The 21578-nt window shown below is 31.1% G+C and overlaps 1 protein-coding gene across 4 annotated transcripts; it reads left to right on the top strand.

The window, feature by feature from the left end:
- The first annotated feature begins 90 nt into the window (after positions 1 to 90).
- LOC141450945 (sorbitol dehydrogenase-like) lies at positions 91 to 6838 on the top strand. 4 transcript variants are annotated; one of them, XM_074121895.1, is made up of 9 exons: positions 91 to 288; positions 368 to 564; positions 1631 to 1664; positions 2048 to 2212; positions 2289 to 2448; positions 3437 to 3621; positions 3739 to 3914; positions 5553 to 5662; positions 6611 to 6838. In XM_074121895.1, exons 2-9 carry the CDS (start codon positions 511 to 513, stop codon positions 6768 to 6770), a joined length of 1044 nt encoding a protein of 347 aa, XP_073977996.1. In that variant the 5' UTR covers positions 91 to 288; positions 368 to 510; the 3' UTR covers positions 6771 to 6838. The 4 variants fall into 4 exon arrangements, with proteins under 4 accessions (XP_073977996.1, XP_073977995.1, XP_073977997.1 ...); XM_074121894.1 differs by having other exon boundaries at positions 94 to 288; positions 5553 to 5674; XM_074121896.1 differs by having other exon boundaries at positions 94 to 288; positions 1631 to 1844; positions 5553 to 5674.
- Positions 6839 to 21578: the final 14740 nt, after the last annotated feature.

The raw sequence follows: 21578 nt of genomic DNA, 5'->3' as shown, positions 1-21578 counted from the left end.
TATTTCTAATTGAGAAGATGAATCGATCTTTGCTTTATTTCAAAGATACATTCAATTGTATAATAACAGTTAGAAGGTTAAGTTGAAAGATAAGAGTCGTAAGTGGAAAGTAGCTTATCCTTTTGGTGTAACAAACTTTGGTGTTGTGTTGTTGTTTCTTTTTCGGGAAAATATATTTATCGGCTGATTAGCTTTAAGTTACAGTTTAGCATTCATTGAAGATTGGCTGAAGATTTTTGATGGTAGGCGACAGTTAATGAAGAAAATTTGAATAATTAGATTTAAGAAGTAAGCATTTTAAAAAATATTGAGAATTTTCATTTGATGTTTAAAAGCAATGAGTAAACGCTACAATTTATTGTAACAGATAGCTTTTCATACTACTATTATTACTACGTAATAGTTAAAGCAACTATTGAATTTCATGACCTTGGAGGCTTATCATTAAGGTGCGATAAAAACAACGTAAAAGTTCCTGTGTAACTATCTGTTGCTATAGTGTCACCCAAGATGCATGAAGAGAATCTGACTGCAGTGCTATATGAAGTCAACGATCTACGTTTGGTTAGTTGCCAAGAGTTTTTTTCTAATATTTCTTTTGGTTCTAACAGCTTTTCTCTTAAATTGACGTTTTGTGAGATTCCATCTTTTGGAAATATCCAAAAGATATTTGCAACATTTTATTGCCGATTCAAATTTTCAAAGGCGACAGTCTGATTGGTAAAATTAAGTTACATTTGGTAACATATTTCTTAAAGAAGAAACACATTCCTTTGTTGCGAACTTTCTTAAAGTACTGTTAATATTTAACCAGCATAAATTAATATTGTTCTTTAGAAAATTTTCATTTTCCTACATGTATTAGACTTAAGTAATCACGTTCTACGTTCTGATGAAATAATTTAATTGAGGTGTTTTTTTTTTTTTTTTTTTTTTTTTTTTTTTTTTTTTTTTTTTTTTTTTTGCGCATCAACAGCTGAGGTCATTAGCGCCCGGAGCTTTTTCCAGTGCACTGCCGGCCTCCGGACAGTGTTCTCTCGTTACAGACAACACTGTCCATCACCGGACAGTGAGCTGTAAGAAGCTCCTAGGAAGAGAAAATCTAAGGGTCAGCTGCTGGATTCGAACCCGGGACCTCCGCGTGGGAGTCCAGTATGCTAACCTCATAGCTAATCCCTTCCCTAATTGAGGTGTTAACCATAATTTTTGACCATCTGGATGTATTAAAAAACTATGATCATCTCAAAAAGATAAATACAATATCTATAATGAAATGATTGGTGCATAAACTAAAGATTTATTTATTTTTATAAATTAGTTATATTGCACGTTGAAAATGTTTACATTCTTTGCACAGAAAAGAAGTCAGTTTAGAACCTAGTGACTTTCGCTGAATTTTTAAGTTAAATTAGACATTACGTATGTTTAAAGGCAGTAGTCGTGGATTTCTTATGGTTTAAACGTAAGTTAATAATTAGTTTTTTAGGCATTTTGTAAAGTGATAGTGAAGGCTGCGAAGAGCTTTCATTAGAGCTTATAAGGAAAGAATGGAGACGAAATTTAAAATTAATAATATTTTCTTAATAATCAAAACACATTAAAAAGAAAAAGTTATTAATATTTGTTTCAGGAAAACCGTCCGATTCCGAAGCCAGAAGATGATGGTGAGATACTTTATTACATTCAGTCTCAAAATTTATGGTGGAAATGATAGTAAAAATGAAATAGAGTGTAGAAAATAGCTGGAACGAGTTTTGTGGGGATTACTATTTTTTCATTGTGGTTGAAGAGAAGCAAGTTGCAAAACATTCGGTTAATAATAAAACCATTTGCATATAATTCATGTGAGATAACGTTAATATTGTTAATCATATCTTTACTCAGTTGTTTACGTGGATCATTTTATGTTTATTCATTTCGTTATGTATAGAAATAAGATTTATATGACGTTTTAAATTAATTTCTCTCAGTACAGTCAGGACTCTAATCCATAATTTCTAGTTTTTTAATATTATTTAATTGCAATAAAAAAGATGTATTTTTACAGAGGTTCTACTGAAAATGGGTTGTGTTGGTATATGTGGATCAGATGTACATTACTTAAAGCATGGAAGGATTTCAGATTTCGTCGTCAGAGAACCAATGATTATGGGTCATGAAGCTAGTGGAACAGTTGTAAAAGTTGGCAGTAAAGTAAAAAACCTTAAAGTTGGTATGTTAATTGGTACAGTTGCAGTAAAAAAACGGATTTTATCTAGATAATAGATATTTTCTCTATATTATTATAGGTGATAGAGTGGCGATAGAACCAGGCGTTTCTTGTCGAAAATGTAGTTACTGCAAGGAAGGAAAGTATAATCTTTGCCCAGACATGGTGTTCTGTGCAACACCTCCAGTCCATGGCAATCTGTCGCGCTATTATGCTCATCCTGCTGATTTCTGTTTTAAGTTAGTCATTCATCCGTTCATTGCGCATTTAACGTTGAAATTTAATTATAAATGTCCGAAGAGATTACTTGCACACAATGAGGTAATCGGATTAATTAGATAAGGCTGTTTATAGTATGTGTTTGTTTTCATTCATGTTCACCATGATATCTTTGGTAAGTGCGCGAAGTCGACAGTTCGCGAAAAACCACTCACTGTTGCCTAAACACACTCTCCCCACAAAGAGAAGTATCCCTCTATACCATTTAGGCTGGAAACATAGTGGAGCGGCGAGCAAAGCGGCGCTGATAGCGAAGAGCGAAGCGGCGAAATCAAACACAAGTTAACGTATGGGACCGCGCATAGTGGCGAGCAAAGCGAAGATAGAGCAACTCTATCTATTTCTAGTTTTTGTTTTTGCCGCTTCGCTCTTCGCTATCAGCGCCGCTTTGCGCGCCGCTCCACTATGTTTCCAGCCTTAGTGAGTATGGGGACTTTTTGGAGGTTACAATGCTCTTCCAAGGCCCTTTTGATTTTACATAAGTAGATCACATGTAGCTAAAGCAGCTGCGTAATATTTTTTTCAAGTATGGTGTAAAATTACTAAAATGTTAGGTTGTTATAGTTTTTTTAACGAACCCAAAAGAGAAGGGACTATACCTGTTTAAAAAAAAACAACAACATGATAATATATAAAATATAGAAGGGTCTAAAGATGAATATACGTATCAAGTATTTAAATTTCAGACAGGTGGGTCTTGGAATCAAGCAGCAATTTTTTTTTTCTTTTAAATCTATTTTTATTAAACCCGTTAATAAAAATGTATATCTTGTACCAAGGAGAAAATTAATCCAATTTATATGCTTATGCTAATAATAACCATTCAAAGAACTTTCGATTAAGTTCAGACATTATCTCTATCGAATCACAGAAATAAAAGTAAATACAAATTGTTGCAATAAGTTGGTAATTTTTGTCGGTCTTAACTTAAATTTTAATTTTTATCAGATTACCGGAAAATGTAAGCCTCGAAGAAGGAGCTTTATTGGAACCATTGTCAGTTGGTGTTCACGCTTGTAGAAAGGCTGGTGTCTCTTTAGGATCCAAAGTTTTGGTTTTAGGAGCAGGTCCTATAGGTCTTGTAACTGTTTTAGTTGCAAAAGCTATGGGAGCAAGCAAAGTAATAGCAACTGGTAAGTTATGTTAACATTTTTTTAAATAATAAGTCATCTGCAAGTCGTGACCGAAAAACAATTAAGAGCAATTTACAAACTACACGTTGAAAGGATTTATTTATTAATTTGTTTTAGATATACTCGATCATAGGCTGCAGATTGCCTTGAATTGTGGAGCAGATCATGTACTTAACGTAAACAATCAACAAGTGGAAACTTCAAGCAGCAAAATTGTTGAAATAATCGGTGAAATGCCAGAAAAAACAATTGACTGTTCTGGTTTTGAGGCTACAGCCCGTCTTGGAATTGAAGTAATTATTAAAGTCTATCTATGTAACTTTAAATTTGTAATTAAAAAAAAATAGTAAGTGTAGTATTAAAGTGGTGTTGGTGATAAAAGTTAACAGAAATCTAGCACTCAGCAATTACAACCACTCTTATTGCAGTTAGGCTACGCGGATGATGTGGTTCTTGAAGGAAGATGTGCCGCTGGAGTAAATAGCACATTTTTCGATTTGGAGAAAAACCATTTGTAGAGTGTGTAGTAGAGAAAGGCGGTTAGGAGATTTGCTAGTCGAGCAATACTCGAGATAGTTAGGGTAGTTAATATTTAGGGAGAGACTTCATGTACAAGAATGAGGCCAGTGATGATGTTAAAAGCAATATCTTGGCAGGGAAAAGATGCCCAGGAACATTAAAAGGTAGGCTACGCAATAAGCATGTCTACAGACTGGCAAATGTTGCACTGAGAAAAAACAGTGCACTTCTCTGTGATATTTATTGTACGGCTCAGCACCTTAGGTGTTGGGTGTATTGGGAAAAGTTTAAAGATGTTTCTGTGTATTCATGCATTTACTAGATGAAAACGGTCTCATTAATAAAAAACTGCATTGTATCAGCTATATAAGAAGGGACTTTTTAGCTGCTATAAATCTGGAAAGATTGCATTGTCTTGGTCGTCAACAGAATGATATAGAAAGATATTTTTTAGTTTTTTTCTAACTATCTTAGTTTCCGAGAAAAAGTCGTTATCCATACATATAGCTTGGGACACCCTGTATAATTAGAGAATTTCTATTTAAAAAAGAGCTTAATGTTTCATTTTTCATCCTTAATGAGTTATGTAAATGAATTGGAAGTTTTTTCGAACTAAACCAATTGAATAAACTGTTGAAACCAATTTTTTTCTTTGTCGCCATTAAAGAATAGTTCAGTAAAATCCCTGATTTTCGTCAAAACCTTTTTCTATCTTATATAAAGTTTTCCTATTGTTCATATTTCATGGCGGAGAAAGCGTAGAAAAACTCATTTTAGAGAAAAAATTAACCCTATCGATGCTGAAATTCTTACTGAATGTTGGTATTGAGCATAACATGACATTAAAGTGGAAAAGAGCTTGTTGCTTCTCACCGAAGTTCCTTGGCTGTCAAACAGTGCCACTTTGACTCGGTCTTATGCTCTCTTCGATTTTTAACTTATTTCTTTCTTAAATGGCAAAATTGCGATTTACAAAACTCAGGTAAATCTTGAAAGTAAGCCATAAGTAATCTAAGGGTTGGATAGAATACATAAAAATTCTTAACAGAATTATTATTCACTACTAAGTGATGTATTAATTGCCACTTCTATTAATTAGCCACTTAATAAACCAAAATTTATGTCTCAAAAACATCATTGTATAAGTATCACACTAATTTTAAGTGTAAGTAAGTATTTTACACTGATTTTAAGTATAAGTAAGTATTATACTCTGATTTTAAGTATACGTAAGTATTTTAACTGGTTTAAGTAAGTATTTTACACTGATTTTAAGTATAAGTATTTCACACTGATTTTGAGTATAAGTACTTTACTAAAACGTTGTAAATCACATAGTCACATTATCATAACTATTATTATGTATGATATTGTCTAGTAATAACACTACATAATACGTAATTTTATTTAAGGTAACAAGACCTGGTGGTACTTTTGTCGCAGTTGGTATGGGGTCAGATGAAGTTAAGGTTCCTTTAGTGAAAGCCTGTATTAAAGAGATTGATGTGAGAGGGTCATTCAGGTATTGTAATGAGTAAGTGAATATAAATTATAATATAACTTTTTTGGTGATTATTTGCTAGCAAATTAGTCTGAGGAGCTTTAATTTGAAATTTAGTAAGAGTAAAGAAAACCTATATTTCAGAGTGGCATTAACCGATCATGTAACGTCCACCTAGGCGAAAACCTAATATACTTTACTATTATTTTAATAGTATTTAATACTTTTAATGGTACTAGATTTAATAATAACAATAACAGTCTTTATTTTCATTTTTGTTACATTTGTTTTTCAATATTGAAAGTTTATTAAGTATATACTTAATCCAACAAGACTTACTCATGGTCATTGACCGTATGAGGGGTTGTTGTATTTTATTTTAGTAACTAAAAAAACAACATAATTGTACTGAAGTATGATAATGAAATAGAAACAAAAAAAAACCCTAATGAATAACCAAAACAAAGTAAAATAAACAAATCTAATAAAATATAAACAAAATAATCATCTTAATAATTGAATTCTGATACTAAAAAGAATCTGTACTTGCACGCATGAATACAATAATTTATAAGACCAACCCAATCTTTCCCAAGCATTAAGTATTATAATCATTTTGCAAATTAAATTTAGTAAAGTCTGAGAATAAAGGAAACCAGAAAATATACTAAAAAATATATGTTGTAAGATTTTATAAGAAAAAAAATATTTTTTAATGGACATTCAAAAATTAATCTTGTCATCAATCTTTTTTTAAATTTATTATTAATTAGAAATTGATATTTTATTCTTTATTAATAAAAGTAAAGACGTGTTCCCTTTAAGCGGCTACCTTTTTGCTAATTTCCTTCAGTGACATTAGGATGAAATGTACCTCCTTTTGTGGCAGCACATAATCGCCACCGGAGGGGCATTAAACTTGTTTAGAGAAGCCAATATTCTTGCTATAATCACTTTATTATTTTTCAGCTATGCTCTTGCTTTGGGAATGGTGGCTAAAGGGAATGTTAATGTGAAACAACTTATTACTCACACCTTCAAACTGGAAGAAACTCTGCAAGCTTTTGAAACTGCCTCGACTGGAAGCGGCAATCCTATTAAAATTATGATTTACTGTAATCAGAAATAATTGGTACTAGGAAAAGTTGACTACAAGCATTTTTTTAAGAAATAAATTAAACATAGTTTTAAAAAATATGGTATTAGTTAATAATTTATTCCTTAAAATTTGCAAACAATTAATTCTTACTTTTTATCAGACGACTATCATGCTTGCACTTCATCAGGGAATATTTAATGTGTTAAAGGAAACTTTTCCTCATTATTTAATGATGTATACAATGTTTTTGATAAATAATTTCTAAATATTTGTGGGCCGAAGACAAATCAAGAATGAGAACTTAGTCGCTTGTGATTATTACAGATTGGTGGAGTATTTTGTCATGTTACTTCCGAAGCGGCCAACTGGATTTTGTTGTTGGGCGTGAACCGAATGATTTTTCTTCCCAAAAATACTCTTTGGGCCTTCCCCCAAAGGAAACCTAAGTTGCACATGTTAAAATAAGATATTTCAGAGCTCCAGACCTCATAACGTTCTTTGTGAGAAAGCCTTTCACAAATAAATCTCTTGTATATAAAATCGACGATCTAAGGCAGTGGTTCTTTACCTTTTCATAGACGCGGAACACAATTATATGTATATATTTTTCTCGCGGAACACTAACATTAAATAATTTGAAATTCGGTATTTAGCAAGAACTTAAAATTAAATTCAAATTAAAAAAAAAGGAACAATTTTTTGTTTAAATTTCGCAGAACACTTGGACCATATTATCAAAACACCGATTAAGAACCACTGCTTTATATTTTCTAAAATTATAGATCTGTGAACAAAATAACTATAGTTTATAATTGAGAAAAACAAAGTGTACAAGAGAACAAAATTTCATACGAAAACGTGGTTCACGGTGGGAGATATAGAACAGCTATAAGTTTACAGAATTTCATGACCCAGAAAATTTTCAACCCTTTATATCTTCTACATTTATAGATCTGTGCACAAAATAACTATAGTTTATAATTGAGAAAAACAAAGTGTACAAGAGAACAAAATTTCATACGAATACGTGGTTCACAGTGGGAGATATAGAACGGCCATAATTTTACAGAATTTCATGACCCAAAAAATTTTCAACCCTTTAAATCTTCTACATTTATAGATCTGTGCACAAAATAACTGCAGTTTATATTTGAGAATAACAAAGTGTACAAGAGAAAAAAATTCCATATCAATACGTGGTTCACAGTAGGAGATATAGAACGGCCATAATTTTACAGAATTTCATGACCTAGAAAATTTTCAACCCTTTATATCTTCTACATTTATAGATCTGTGCACAAAATAACTATAGTTCATAATTGAGAAAAACAAAGTGTACAAGAGAACAAAATTTCATACGAATACGTGGTTCACAGTGGGAGATATAAAACGGCCATAATTTTACAGAATTTCATGACCCACAAAATTTTCAACCCTTTATTTCTTCTACATTTATAGATCTGTGCACAAAATAACTATAGTTTAAAATTGAGAAAAACAAAGTGTACAAGAGAACAAACTTTCATACGAATACGTGGTTCACAGTGGGAGATATAGAACGGCCATAATTTTACAGAATTTCATGACCCAGAAAATTATCAACCCTTTATATCTTCTACATTTATAGATCTGTGCACAAAATAACTATAGTTTATAATTGAGAAAAACAAAGTGTACAAAAGAACAAAATTTCATACGAATACGTGGTTCACAGTGGGAGATATAGAACGGCCATAATATTACAGAATTTCATGACCCAGAAAATTTTCAACCCTTTATATCTTCTACATTTATAGATCTGTGCACAAAATAACTATAGTTCATAATTGAGAAAAACAAAGTGTACAAGAGAACAAAATTTCATACGAATACGTGGTTCACAGTGGGAGATATAGAACGGCCATAATTTTACAGAATTTCATGCCCCACAAAATTTTCAACCCTTTATTTCTTCTACATTTATAGATCTGTGCACAAAATAACTATAGTTTATAATTGAGAAAAACAAAGTGTACAAGAGAACAAAATTTCATACGAATACGTGGTTCACAGTGGGAGATATAGAACGGCCATAATTTTACAGAACTTCATGACCCAGAAAATTTTCAACCCTTTATATCTTCTACATTTATAGATCTGTGCACAAAATAACTATAGTTCATAATTGAGAAAAACAAAGTGTACAAGAGAACAAAATTTCATACGAATACGTGGTTCACAGTGGGAGATATAGAACGGCCATAATTTTACAGAATTTCATGACCCACAAAATTTTCAACCCTTTATTTCCTCTACATTTATAGATCTGTGCACAAAATAACTATAGTTTATAATTGAGAAAAACAAAGTGTACAAGAGAACAAAATTTCATACGAAAACGTGGTTCACGGTGGGAGATATAGAACAGCTATAAGTTTACAGAATTTCATGACCCAGAAAATTTTCAACCCTTTATATCTTCTACATTTATAGATCTGTGCACAAAATAACTATAGTTTATAATTGAGAAAAACAAAGTGTACAAGAGAACAAAATTTCATACGAATACGTGGTTCACAGTGGGAGATATAGAACGGCCATAATTTTACAGAATTTCATGACCCAAAAAATTTTCAACCCTTTAAATCTTCTACATTTATAGATCTGTGCACAAAATAACTGCAGTTTATATTTGAGAATAACAAAGTGTACAAGAGAAAAAAATTCCATATCAATACGTGGTTCACAGTAGGAGATATAGAACGGCCATAATTTTACAGAATTTCATGACCTAGAAAATTTTCAACCCTTTATATCTTCTACATTTATAGATCTGTGCACAAAATAACTATAGTTCATAATTGAGAAAAACAAAGTGTACAAGAGAACAAAATTTCATACGAATACGTGGTTCACAGTGGGAGATATAAAACGGCCATAATTTTACAGAATTTCATGACCCACAAAATTTTCAACCCTTTATTTCTTCTACATTTATAGATCTGTGCACAAAATAACTATAGTTTAAAATTGAGAAAAACAAAGTGTACAAGAGAACAAACTTTCATACGAATACGTGGTTCACAGTGGGAGATATAGAACGGCCATAATTTTACAGAATTTCATGACCCAGAAAATTATCAACCCTTTATATCTTCTACATTTATAGATCTGTGCACAAAATAACTATAGTTTATAATTGAGAAAAACAAAGTGTACAAAAGAACAAAATTTCATACGAATACGTGGTTCACAGTGGGAGATATAGAACGGCCATAATATTACAGAATTTCATGACCCAGAAAATTTTCAACCCTTTATATCTTCTACATTTATAGATCTGTGCACAAAATAACTATAGTTCATAATTGAGAAAAACAAAGTGTACAAGAGAACAAAATTTCATACGAATACGTGGTTCACAGTGGGAGATATAGAACGGCCATAATTTTACAGAATTTCATGCCCCACAAAATTTTCAACCCTTTATTTCTTCTACATTTATAGATCTGTGCACAAAATAACTATAGTTTATAATTGAGAAAAACAAAGTGTACAAGAGAACAAAATTTCATACGAATACGTGGTTCACAGTGGGAGATATAGAACGGCCATAATTTTACAGAACTTCATGACCCAGAAAATTTTCAACCCTTTATATCTTCTACATTTATAGATCTGTGCACAAAATAACTATAGTTCATAATTGAGAAAAACAAAGTGTACAAGAGAACAAAATTTCATACGAATACGTGGTTCACAGTGGGAGATATAGAACGGCCATAATTTTACAGAATTTCATGACCCACAAAATTTTCAACCCTTTATTTCCTCTACATTTATAGATCTGTGCACAAAATAACTATAGTTTATAATTGAGAAAAACAAAGTGTACAAGAGAACAAACTTTCATACGAATACGTGGTTCACAGTGGGAGATATAGAACGGCCATAATTTTACAGAATTTCATGACCCAAAAAATTTTCAACCCGTTATATCTTCTACATTTATAGATCTGTGCACAAAATAACTATAGTTTATAATTGAGAAAAACAAAGTGTACAAGAGAACAAAATTTCATACGAATACGTGGTTCACAGTGGGAGATATAGAACGGCCATAATTTTACAGAATTTCATGACCCAGAAAATTTTCAACCCTTTATATCTTCTACATTTATAGATCTGTGCACAAAATAACTATAGTTTATAATTGAGAAAAACAAAGTGTACAAGAGAACAAAATTTCATACGAATACGTGGTTCACAGTGGGAGATATAGAACGGCCATAATTTTACAGAATTTCATGACCCAAAAAATTTTCAACCCGTTATATCTTCTACATTTATAGATCTGTGCACAAAATAACTATAGTTTATAATTGAGAAAAACAAAGTGTACAAGAGAACAAAATTTCATACGAATACGTGGTTCACAGTGGGAGATATAGAACGGCCATAATTTTACAGAATTTCATGACCCAGAAAATTTTCAACCCTTTATATCTTCAACATTTAAAGATCTGTGCACAAAATAACTATAGTTTATAATTGAGAAAAACAAAGTGTACAAGAGAACCAAATTTCATACGAATACGTGGTTCACAGTGGGAGATATAGAACGGCCATAATTTTACAGAATTTCATGACCCAAAAAATTTTCAATCCTTTATATCTTCTACATTTATAGATCTGTGCACAAAATAACTATAGTTTATAATTGAGAAAAACAAAGTGTACAAGAGAACAAAATTTCATACGAATACGTGGTTTACAGTGGGAGATATAGAACGGCCATAATTTTACAGAATTTCATGACCTAAAAAATTTTCAACCCTTTAAATCTTCTACATTTATAGATCTGTGCACAAAATAACTGCAGTTTATATTTGAGAATAACAAAGTGTACAAGAGAAAATAATTCCATATCAATACGTGGTTCACAGTGGGAGATATAGAACGGCCATAATTTTACAGAATTTCATGACCCAGAAAATTTTCAACCCTTTATATCTTCTACATTTATAGATCTGTGCACAAAATAACTATAGTTTATAATTGAGAAAAACAAAGTGTACAAAAGAACAAAATTTCATACGAATACGTGGTTCACAGTGGGAGATATAGAACGGCCATAATTTTACAGAATTTCATGACCCAGAAAATTTTTAACCCTTTATATCTTCTACATTTATAGATCTGTGCACAAAATAACTATAGTTCATAATTGAGAAAAACAAAGTGTACAAGAGAACAAAATTTCATAAGAATACGTGGTTCACAGTGGGAGATATAGAACGGCCATAATTTTACAGAATTTCATGACCCACAAAATTTTCAACCCTTTATTTCCTCTACATTTATAGATCTGTGCACAAAATAACTATAGTTTATAATTGAGAAAAACAAAGTGTACAAGAGAACAAACTTTCATACGAATACGTGGTTCACAGTGGGAGATATAGAACGGCCATAATTTTACAGAATTTCATGACCCAAAAAATTTTCAACCCGTTATATCTTCTACATTTATAGATCTGTGCACAAAATAACTATAGTTTATAATTGAGAAAAACAAAGTGTACAAGAGAACAAAATTTCATACGAATACGTGGTTCACAGTGGGAGATATAGAACGGCCATAATTTTACAGAATTTCATGACCCAGAAAATTTTCAACCCTTTATATCTTCTACATTTATAGATCTGTGCACAAAATAACTATAGTTTATAATTGAGAAAAACAAAGTGTACAAGAGAACAAAATTTCATACGAATACGTGGTTCACAGTGGGAGATATAGAACGGCCATAATTTTACAGAATTTCATGACCCAAAAAATTTTCAACCCGTTATATCTTCTACATTTATAGATCTGTGCACAAAATAACTATAGTTTATAATTGAGAAAAACAAAGTGTACAAGAGAACAAAATTTCATACGAATACGTGGTTCACAGTGGGAGATATAGAACGGCCATAATTTTACAGAATTTCATGACCCAGAAAATTTTCAACCCTTTATATCTTCAACATTTAAAGATCTGTGCACAAAATAACTATAGTTTATAATTGAGAAAAACAAAGTGTACAAGAGAACCAAATTTCATACGAATACGTGGTTCACAGTGGGAGATATAGAACGGCCATAATTTTACAGAATTTCATGACCCAAAAAATTTTCAATCCTTTATATCTTCTACATTTATAGATCTGTGCACAAAATAACTATAGTTTATAATTGAGAAAAACAAAGTGTACAAGAGAACAAAATTTCATACGAATACGTGGTTTACAGTGGGAGATATAGAACGGCCATAATTTTACAGAATTTCATGACCTAAAAAATTTTCAACCCTTTAAATCTTCTACATTTATAGATCTGTGCACAAAATAACTGCAGTTTATATTTGAGAATAACAAAGTGTACAAGAGAAAATAATTCCATATCAATACGTGGTTCACAGTGGGAGATATAGAACGGCCATAATTTTACAGAATTTCATGACCCAGAAAATTTTCAACCCTTTATATCTTCTACATTTATAGATCTGTGCACAAAATAACTATAGTTTATAATTGAGAAAAACAAAGTGTACAAAAGAACAAAATTTCATACGAATACGTGGTTCACAGTGGGAGATATAGAACGGCCATAATTTTACAGAATTTCATGACCCAGAAAATTTTTAACCCTTTATATCTTCTACATTTATAGATCTGTGCACAAAATAACTATAGTTCATAATTGAGAAAAACAAAGTGTACAAGAGAACAAAATTTCATACGAATACGCTGTTCACAGTGGGAGATATAGAACGGCCATAATTTTACAGAATTTCATGCCCCACAAAATTTTCAACCCTTTATTTCTTCTACATTTATAGATCTGTGCACAAAATAACTATAGTTTTTAATTGAGAAAAACAAAGTGTACAAGAGAACAAAATTTCATACGAATACGTGGTTCACAGTGGGAGATATAGAACGGCCATAATTTTACAGAATTTCATGACGAACAAAATTTTCATTCCTTTAAATCTTCTACATTTATAGATCTGTGCACAAAATAAATATAGTTTATAATTGAGAAATACAAAGTGTACAAGAGAACAAAATTTCATACGAATACGTGGTTCACAGTGGGAGATATAGAACGGCCATAATTTTACAGAATTTCATGACCCAAAAAATTTTCAACCCTTTAAATCTTCTACATTTATAGATCTCCGCACAAAATAACTATAGTTTATAATTGAGAAAAACAAAGTGTACAAGAGAACAAAATTTCATACGAATACGTGGTTCACAGTGGGAGATATAGAACGGCCATAATTTTACAGAACTTCATGACCCAGAAAATTTTCAACCCTTTATATCTTCTACATTTATAGATCTGTGCACAAAATAACTATAGTTTATAATTGAGAAAAACAAAGTGTACAAGAGAACAAAATTTCATACGAATACATGGTTCACAGTGGGAGATATAGAACGGCCATAATTTTACAGAATTTCATGACCCACAAAATTTTCAACCCTTTATTTCTTCTACATTTATAGATCTGTGCACAAAATAACTATAGTTTATAATTGAGAAAAACAAAGTGTACAAGAGAACAAAATTTCATACGAATACGTGGTTCACAGTGGGAGATATAGAACGGCCATAATTTTACAGAACTTCATGACCCAGAAAATTTTCAACCCTTTATATCTTCTACATTTATAGATCTGTGCACAAAATAACTATAGTTTATAATTGAGAAAAACAAAGTGTACAAGAGAACAAAATTTCATACGAATACGTGGTTCACAGTGGGAGATATAGAACGGCCATAATTTTACAGAACTTCATGACCCAGAAAATTTTCAACCCTTTAAATCTTCTACATTTATAGATCTCCGCACAAAATAACTATAGTTTATAATTGAGAAAAACAAAGTGTACAAGAGAACAAAATTTCATACGAATACGTGGTTCACAGTGGGAGATATAGAACGGCCATAATTTTACAGAACTTCATGACCCAGAAAATTTTCAACCCTTTATATCTTCTACATTTATAGATCTGTGCACAAAATAACTATAGTTTATAATTGAGAAAAACAAAGTGTACAAGAGAACAAAATTTCATACGAATACATGGTTCACAGTGGGAGATATAGAACGGCCATAATTTTACAGAATTTCATGACCCACAAAATTTTCAACCCTTTATTTCTTCTACATTTATAGATCTGTGCACAAAATAACTATAGTTTATAATTGAGAAAAACAAAGTGTACAAGAGAACAAAATTTCATACGAATACGTGGTTCACAGTGGGAGATATAGAACGGCCATAATTTTACAGAACTTCATGACCCAGAAAATTTTCAACCCTTTATATCTTCTACATTTATAGATCTGTGCACAAAATAACTATAGTTCATAATTGAGAAAAACAAAGTGTACAAGAGAACAAAATTTCATACGAATACGTGGTTCACAGTGGGAGATATAGAACGGCCATAATTTTACAGAATTTCATGACCCACAAAATTTTCAACCCTTTATTTCTTCTACATTTATAGATCTGTGCACAAAATAACTATAGTTTATAATTGAGAAAAACAAAGTGTACAAAAGAACAAAATTTCATACGAATACGTGGTTCACAGTGGGAGATATAGAACGGCCATAATTTTACAGAATTTCATGACCCAGAAAATTTTCAACCCTTTATATCTTCTACATTTATAGATCTGTGCACAAAATAACTATAGTTCATAATTGAGAAAAACAAAGTGTACAAGAGAACAAAATTTCATACGAATACGTGGTTCACAGTGGGAGATATAGAACGGCCATAATTTTACAGAATTTCATGCCCCACAAAATTTTCAACCCTTTATTTCTTCTACATTTATAGATCTGTGGACAAAATAACTATAGTTTATAATTGAGAAAAACAAAGTGTACAAGAGAACAAAATTTCATACGAATACGTGGTTCACAGTGGGAGATGTAGAACGGCCATAATTTTACAGAATTTCATGACCCACAAAATTTTCAATCCTTTAAATCTTCTACATTTATAGATCTGTGCACAAAATAAATATAGTTTATAATTGAGAAAAACAAAGTGTACAAGAGAACAAAATTTCATACGAATACGTGGTTCACAGTGGGAGATATAGAACGGCCATAATTTTACAGAATTTCATGACCCAAAAAATTTTCAACCCTTTAAATCTTCTACATTTATAGATTTCCGCACAAAATAACTATAGTTTATAATTGAGAAAAACAAAGGGTACAAGAGAACAAAATTTCATACGAATACGTGGTTCACAGTGGGAGATATAGAACGGCCATAATTTTACAGAACTTCATGACCCAGAAAATTTTCAACCCTTTATATCTTCTACATTTATAGATCTGTGCACAAAATAACTATAGTTTATAAATGAGAAAAACAAAGTGTACAAGAGAACAAAATTTCATACGAATACGTGGTTCACAGTGGGAGATATAGAACGGCCATAATTTTACAGAATTTCATGAACCACAAAATTTTCAACCCTTTATTTCTTCTACATTTATAGATCTGTGCACAAAATAACTACAGTTTATAATTGAGAAAAACAAAGTGTACAAGAGAACAAACTTTCATACGAATACGTGGTTCACAGTGGGAGATATAGAGCAGCCATAATTTTACAGAATTTCATGACCCAGAAAATTTTCAACCCTTTATATCTTCTACATTTATAGATCTGTGCACAAAATAACTATAGTTCATAATTGAGAAAAACAAAGTGTACAAGAGAACAAAATTTCATACGAATACGTGGTTCACAGTGGGAGATATTGAACGGCCATAATTTTACAGAATTTCATGACCCACAAAATTTTCAACCCTTTATTTCTTCTACATTTATAGATCTGTGCACAAAATACCTATAGTTTATAATTGAGAAAAACAAAGTGTACAAGAGAACAAAATTTCATACGAATACGTGGTTCACAGTGGGAGATATAGAACGGCCATAATTTTACAGAATTTCATGACCTAGAAAATTTTCAACCATTTATATCTTCTATTTTTATAGATCTGTGCACAAAAAAACTATAGTTTATAATTGAGAAAAACAAAGTGTACAAGAGAACAAAATTTCATACGAATACGTGGTTCACAGTGGGAGATATAGAACGGCCATAATTTTACAGAATTTCATGACCTAAAAAATTTTCAACCCTTTAAATCTTCTACATTTATAGATCTGTGCACAAAATAACTGCAGTTTATATTTGAGAAAAACAAAGTGTACAAGAGAACAAAATTTCATACGAATACGTGGTTCACAGTGGGAGATATAGAACGGCCATAATTTTACAGAACTTCATGACCCAGAAAATTTTCAACCCTTTATATCTTCTACATTTATAGATCTGTGCACAATATAACTATAGTTTATAATTGAGAAAAACAAAGTGTACAAGAGAACCAAATTTCATACGAATACGTGGTTCACAGTGGGAGATATAGAACGGCCATAATTTTACAGAATTTCATGACCCAGAAAATTTTCAACCATTTATATCTTCTACATTTATAGATCTGTGCACGAAATAACTATAGTTTATAATTGAGAAAAACAAAGTGTACAAGAGAACAAAATTTCATACGAATACGTGGTTCACAGTGGGAGATATAGAACGGCCATAATTTTACAGAATTTCATGACCCAGAAAATTTTCAACCCTTTATATCTTCTACATTTCTAGATCTGTGCACAAAATAACTGTAGTCTATATTTGAGAAAAACAAAGTGTACAAGAGAAAAAAATTCCATATCAATACGTGGTTCACTGTGGGAGATATAGAACGGCCATAATTTTACAGAATTTCATGACCCAGAAAATTTTCAACCCTTTATTTCTTCTACATTTATAGATCTGTGCACAAAATAACTATAGTTTATAATTGAGAAAAACAAAGTGTACAAGAGAACAAAATTCCATATCAATACGTGGTTCACAGTGGGAGATATAGAACGGCCATAATTTTACAGAATTTCATGACCCAGAAAATTATCAACCCTTTATTTTTTCTACATTTATAGATCTGTGCACAAAATAACTATAGTTTATAATTGAGAAAAACCAAGTGCACAAGAGAAAAAAATTCCATATTAATACGTGGTTCACAGTGGGAGATATAGAACGGCCATAATTTTACAGAATTTCATGACCCAGAAAATTTTCAACCATTTATATCTTCTATATTTATAGATCTGTGCACCAAATAACTATAGTTTATAATTGAGAAAAACAAAGTGTACAAGAGAACAAAATTTCATACGAATACGTGGTTCACAGTGGGAGATATAGAACGGCCATAATTTTACAGAATTTCATGACCTAAAAAATTTTCAACCCTTTAAATCTTCTACATTTATAGATCTGTGCACAAAATAACTGCAGTTTATATTTGAGAAAAACAAAGTGTACAAGAGAACAAAATTTCATACGAATACGTGGTTCACAGTGGGAGATATAGAACGGCCATAATTTTACAGAATTTCATGACCCAGAAAATTTTCAACCCTTTATATCTTCTACATTTATAGATCTGTGCACAAAATAACTGTAGTTTATATTTGAGAAAAACAAAGTGTACAAGAGAAAAAAATTCCATATCAATACGTGGTTCACTGTGGGAGATATAGAACGGCCATAATTTTACAGAATTTCATGACCCAGAAAATTTTCAACCCTTTATTTCTTCTACATTTATAGATCTGTGCACAAAATAACTATAGTTTATAATTGAGAAAAACCAAGTGTACAAGAGAACAAATTTTCATACGAATACGTGGTTCACAGTGGGAGATATAGAACGGCCATAATTTTACAGAATTTCATGACCTAAAAAATTTTCAACCCTTTAAATCTTCTACATTTATAGATCTGTGCACAAAATAACTGCAGTTTATATTTGAGAAAAACAAAGTGTACAAGAGAACAAAATTTCATACGAATACGTGGTTCACAGTGGGAGATATAGAACGGCCATAATTTTACAGAACTTCATGACCCAGAAAATTTTCAACCCTTTATATCTTCTACATTTATAGATCTGTGCACAATATAACTATAGTTTATAATTGAGAAAAACAAAGTGTACAAGAGAACCAAATTTCATACGAATACGTGGTTCACAGTGGGAGATATAGAACGGCCATAATTTTACAGAATTTCATGACCCAGAAAATTTTCAACCATTTATATCTTCTACATTTATAGATCTGTGCACGAAATAACTATAGTTTGTAATTGAGAAAAACAAAGTGTACAAGAGAACAAAATTTCATACGAATACGTGGTTCACAGTGGGAGATATAGAACGGCCATAATTTTACAGAATTTCATGACCCAGAAAATTTTCAACCCTTTATATCTTCTACATTTATAGATCTGTGCACAAAATAACTGTAGTTTATATTTGAGAAAAACAAAGTGTACAAGAGAAAAAAATTCCATATCAATACGTGGTTCACTGTGGGAGATATAGAACGGCCATAATTTTACAGAATTTCATGACCCAGAAAATTTTCAACCCTTTATTTCTTCTACATTTATAGATCTGTGCACAAAATAACTATAGTTTATAATTGAGAAAAACAAAGTGTACAAGAGAACAAAATTTCATACGAATACGTGGTTCACAGTGGGAGATATAGAACGGCCATAATTTTACAGAATTTCATGACCCAGAAAATTTTCAACCCTTTATATTTTCTACATTTATAGATCTGTGCACAAAATAACTATAGTTTATAATTGAGAAAAACCAAGTGTACAAGAGAACAAATTTTCATACGAATACGTGGTTCACATTGGGAGATATAGAACGGCCATAATTTTACAGAATTTCATGACCCAAAAAATTTTCAACCATTTATTTCTTCTACATTTATAGATCTGTGCACAAAATAACTATAGTTTATAATTGAGAAAAACAAAGTGTACAAGAGAACAAAATCTCATACGGATACGTGGTTCACAGTGGGAGATATAGAACGGCCATAATTTTACAGAATTTCATGACCCAAAAAATTTTCAACCCTTTAAATCTTCTACATTTATAGATCTGTGCACAAAATAACTATAGTTTATAATTGAGAAAAACAAAGTGTACAAGGGTACAAAAATTCATACGAAAACGTGGTTTACAGTGGGAGATATAGAACGGCCATAATTTTACAGAATTTCATGACCCAGAAAATTTTCAACCCTTTATTTCTTCTACATTTATAGATCTGTGCACAAAATAACTATAGTTTATAATTGAGAAGAACAAAGTGTACAAGAGAACAAAATTCCATATCAATACGTGGTTCACAGTGGGAGATATAGAACGGCCATAATTTTACAGAATTTCATGACCCAGAAAATTTTCAACCCTTTATATCTTCTACATTTATAGATCTGTGCACAAAATAACTATAGTTTATAATTGAGAAAAACCAAGTGTACAAGAGAACAAAATTTCATACGAATACGTGGTTTACATTGGGAGATATAGAACGGCCATAATTTTACAGAATTTCATGACCCAGAAAATTTTCAACCATTTATATCTTCTACATTTATAGATGTGTGCACAAAATAACTATAGTTTATAATTGAGAAAAACAAAGTGTACAAGAGAACAAAATTTCATACGAATACGTGGTTCACAGTGGGAGATATAGAACGGCCATAATTTTACAGAATTTCATGACCCAAAAAATTTTCAACCCTTTATATCTTCTACATTTATAGATCTGTGCACAAAATAACTGTACTTTATATTTGAGAAAAACAAAGTGTACAAGAGAACAAAATTTCATACGAATACGTGGTTCACAGTGGGAGATATAGAACGGCCATAATTTTACAGAATTTCATGACCCTGAAAATTTTCAACCCTTATATCTTCTACATTTATAGATCTGTGCACAAAATAACTGTAGTTTATATTTGAGAAAAACAAAGTGTACAAGAGAAAAAAATTCCATATCAATACGTGGTTCACAGTGGGAGATATAGAACGGCCATAATTTTACAGAATTTCATGACCCACAAAATTTTCAACCCTTTAAATCTTCTACATTTATAGATCTGTGCACAAAATAACTATAGTTTATAATTGAGAAAAACAAAGTGTGCAAGGGTACAAAAATTCATACGAATACGTGGTTTACAGTGGGAGATATAGAACGGCCATAATTTTACAGAATTTCATGACCCAGAAAATTTTCAACCCTTTATATCTTCTACATTTATAGATCTGTGCACAAAATAACTATAGTTTATAATTGAGAAAAACAAAGTGTACAAGAGAACAAAATTTCATACGAATACGTGGTTCACAGTGGGAGATATAGAACGACCATAATTTTACAGAATTTGATGACCCAAAAAATTTTCAACCTTTTATATCAGTGGTTCCTAACCTTTTCATATACGTGGAACACAATGATATGTATATATTTTTCTCGCGGAACACTAACATTAAATAATTTGAAATTCGGTATTTTGCAAGAACTTAAAATTAAAAAAAAGGAACAATTTTTTGTTTTCGTTTCTTTCCTGAGTTTCTAAATTTAAATATATTTAAAATTGAAATTTCGCGGAACACCGGTTAAGAACCACTGATCTAAGGTCATGGAAGATTTTTTTATATTGTAGATGTATCATTTTTAGAGTATATAAAAAAAAGGTTACAATTAGTACACTTATTGTTGGAAAAAACCAGCACCTAAGAAATGGTTTATCGTTGCTCTAACTCCATCTTGGGTAAATTATAACGAGTAAAAATTTGA

The sequence above is a fragment of the Rhodnius prolixus genome, unplaced genomic scaffold, assembly GCF_049639745.1.
Source record: "Rhodnius prolixus isolate KJV_2025 unplaced genomic scaffold, Rpr scaffold_8, whole genome shotgun sequence".
In the NCBI taxonomy this organism is placed as follows: Eukaryota; Metazoa; Arthropoda; class Insecta; order Hemiptera; family Reduviidae; genus Rhodnius; species Rhodnius prolixus.
This window is presented reverse-complemented; position numbering and strand designations above follow the sequence as displayed.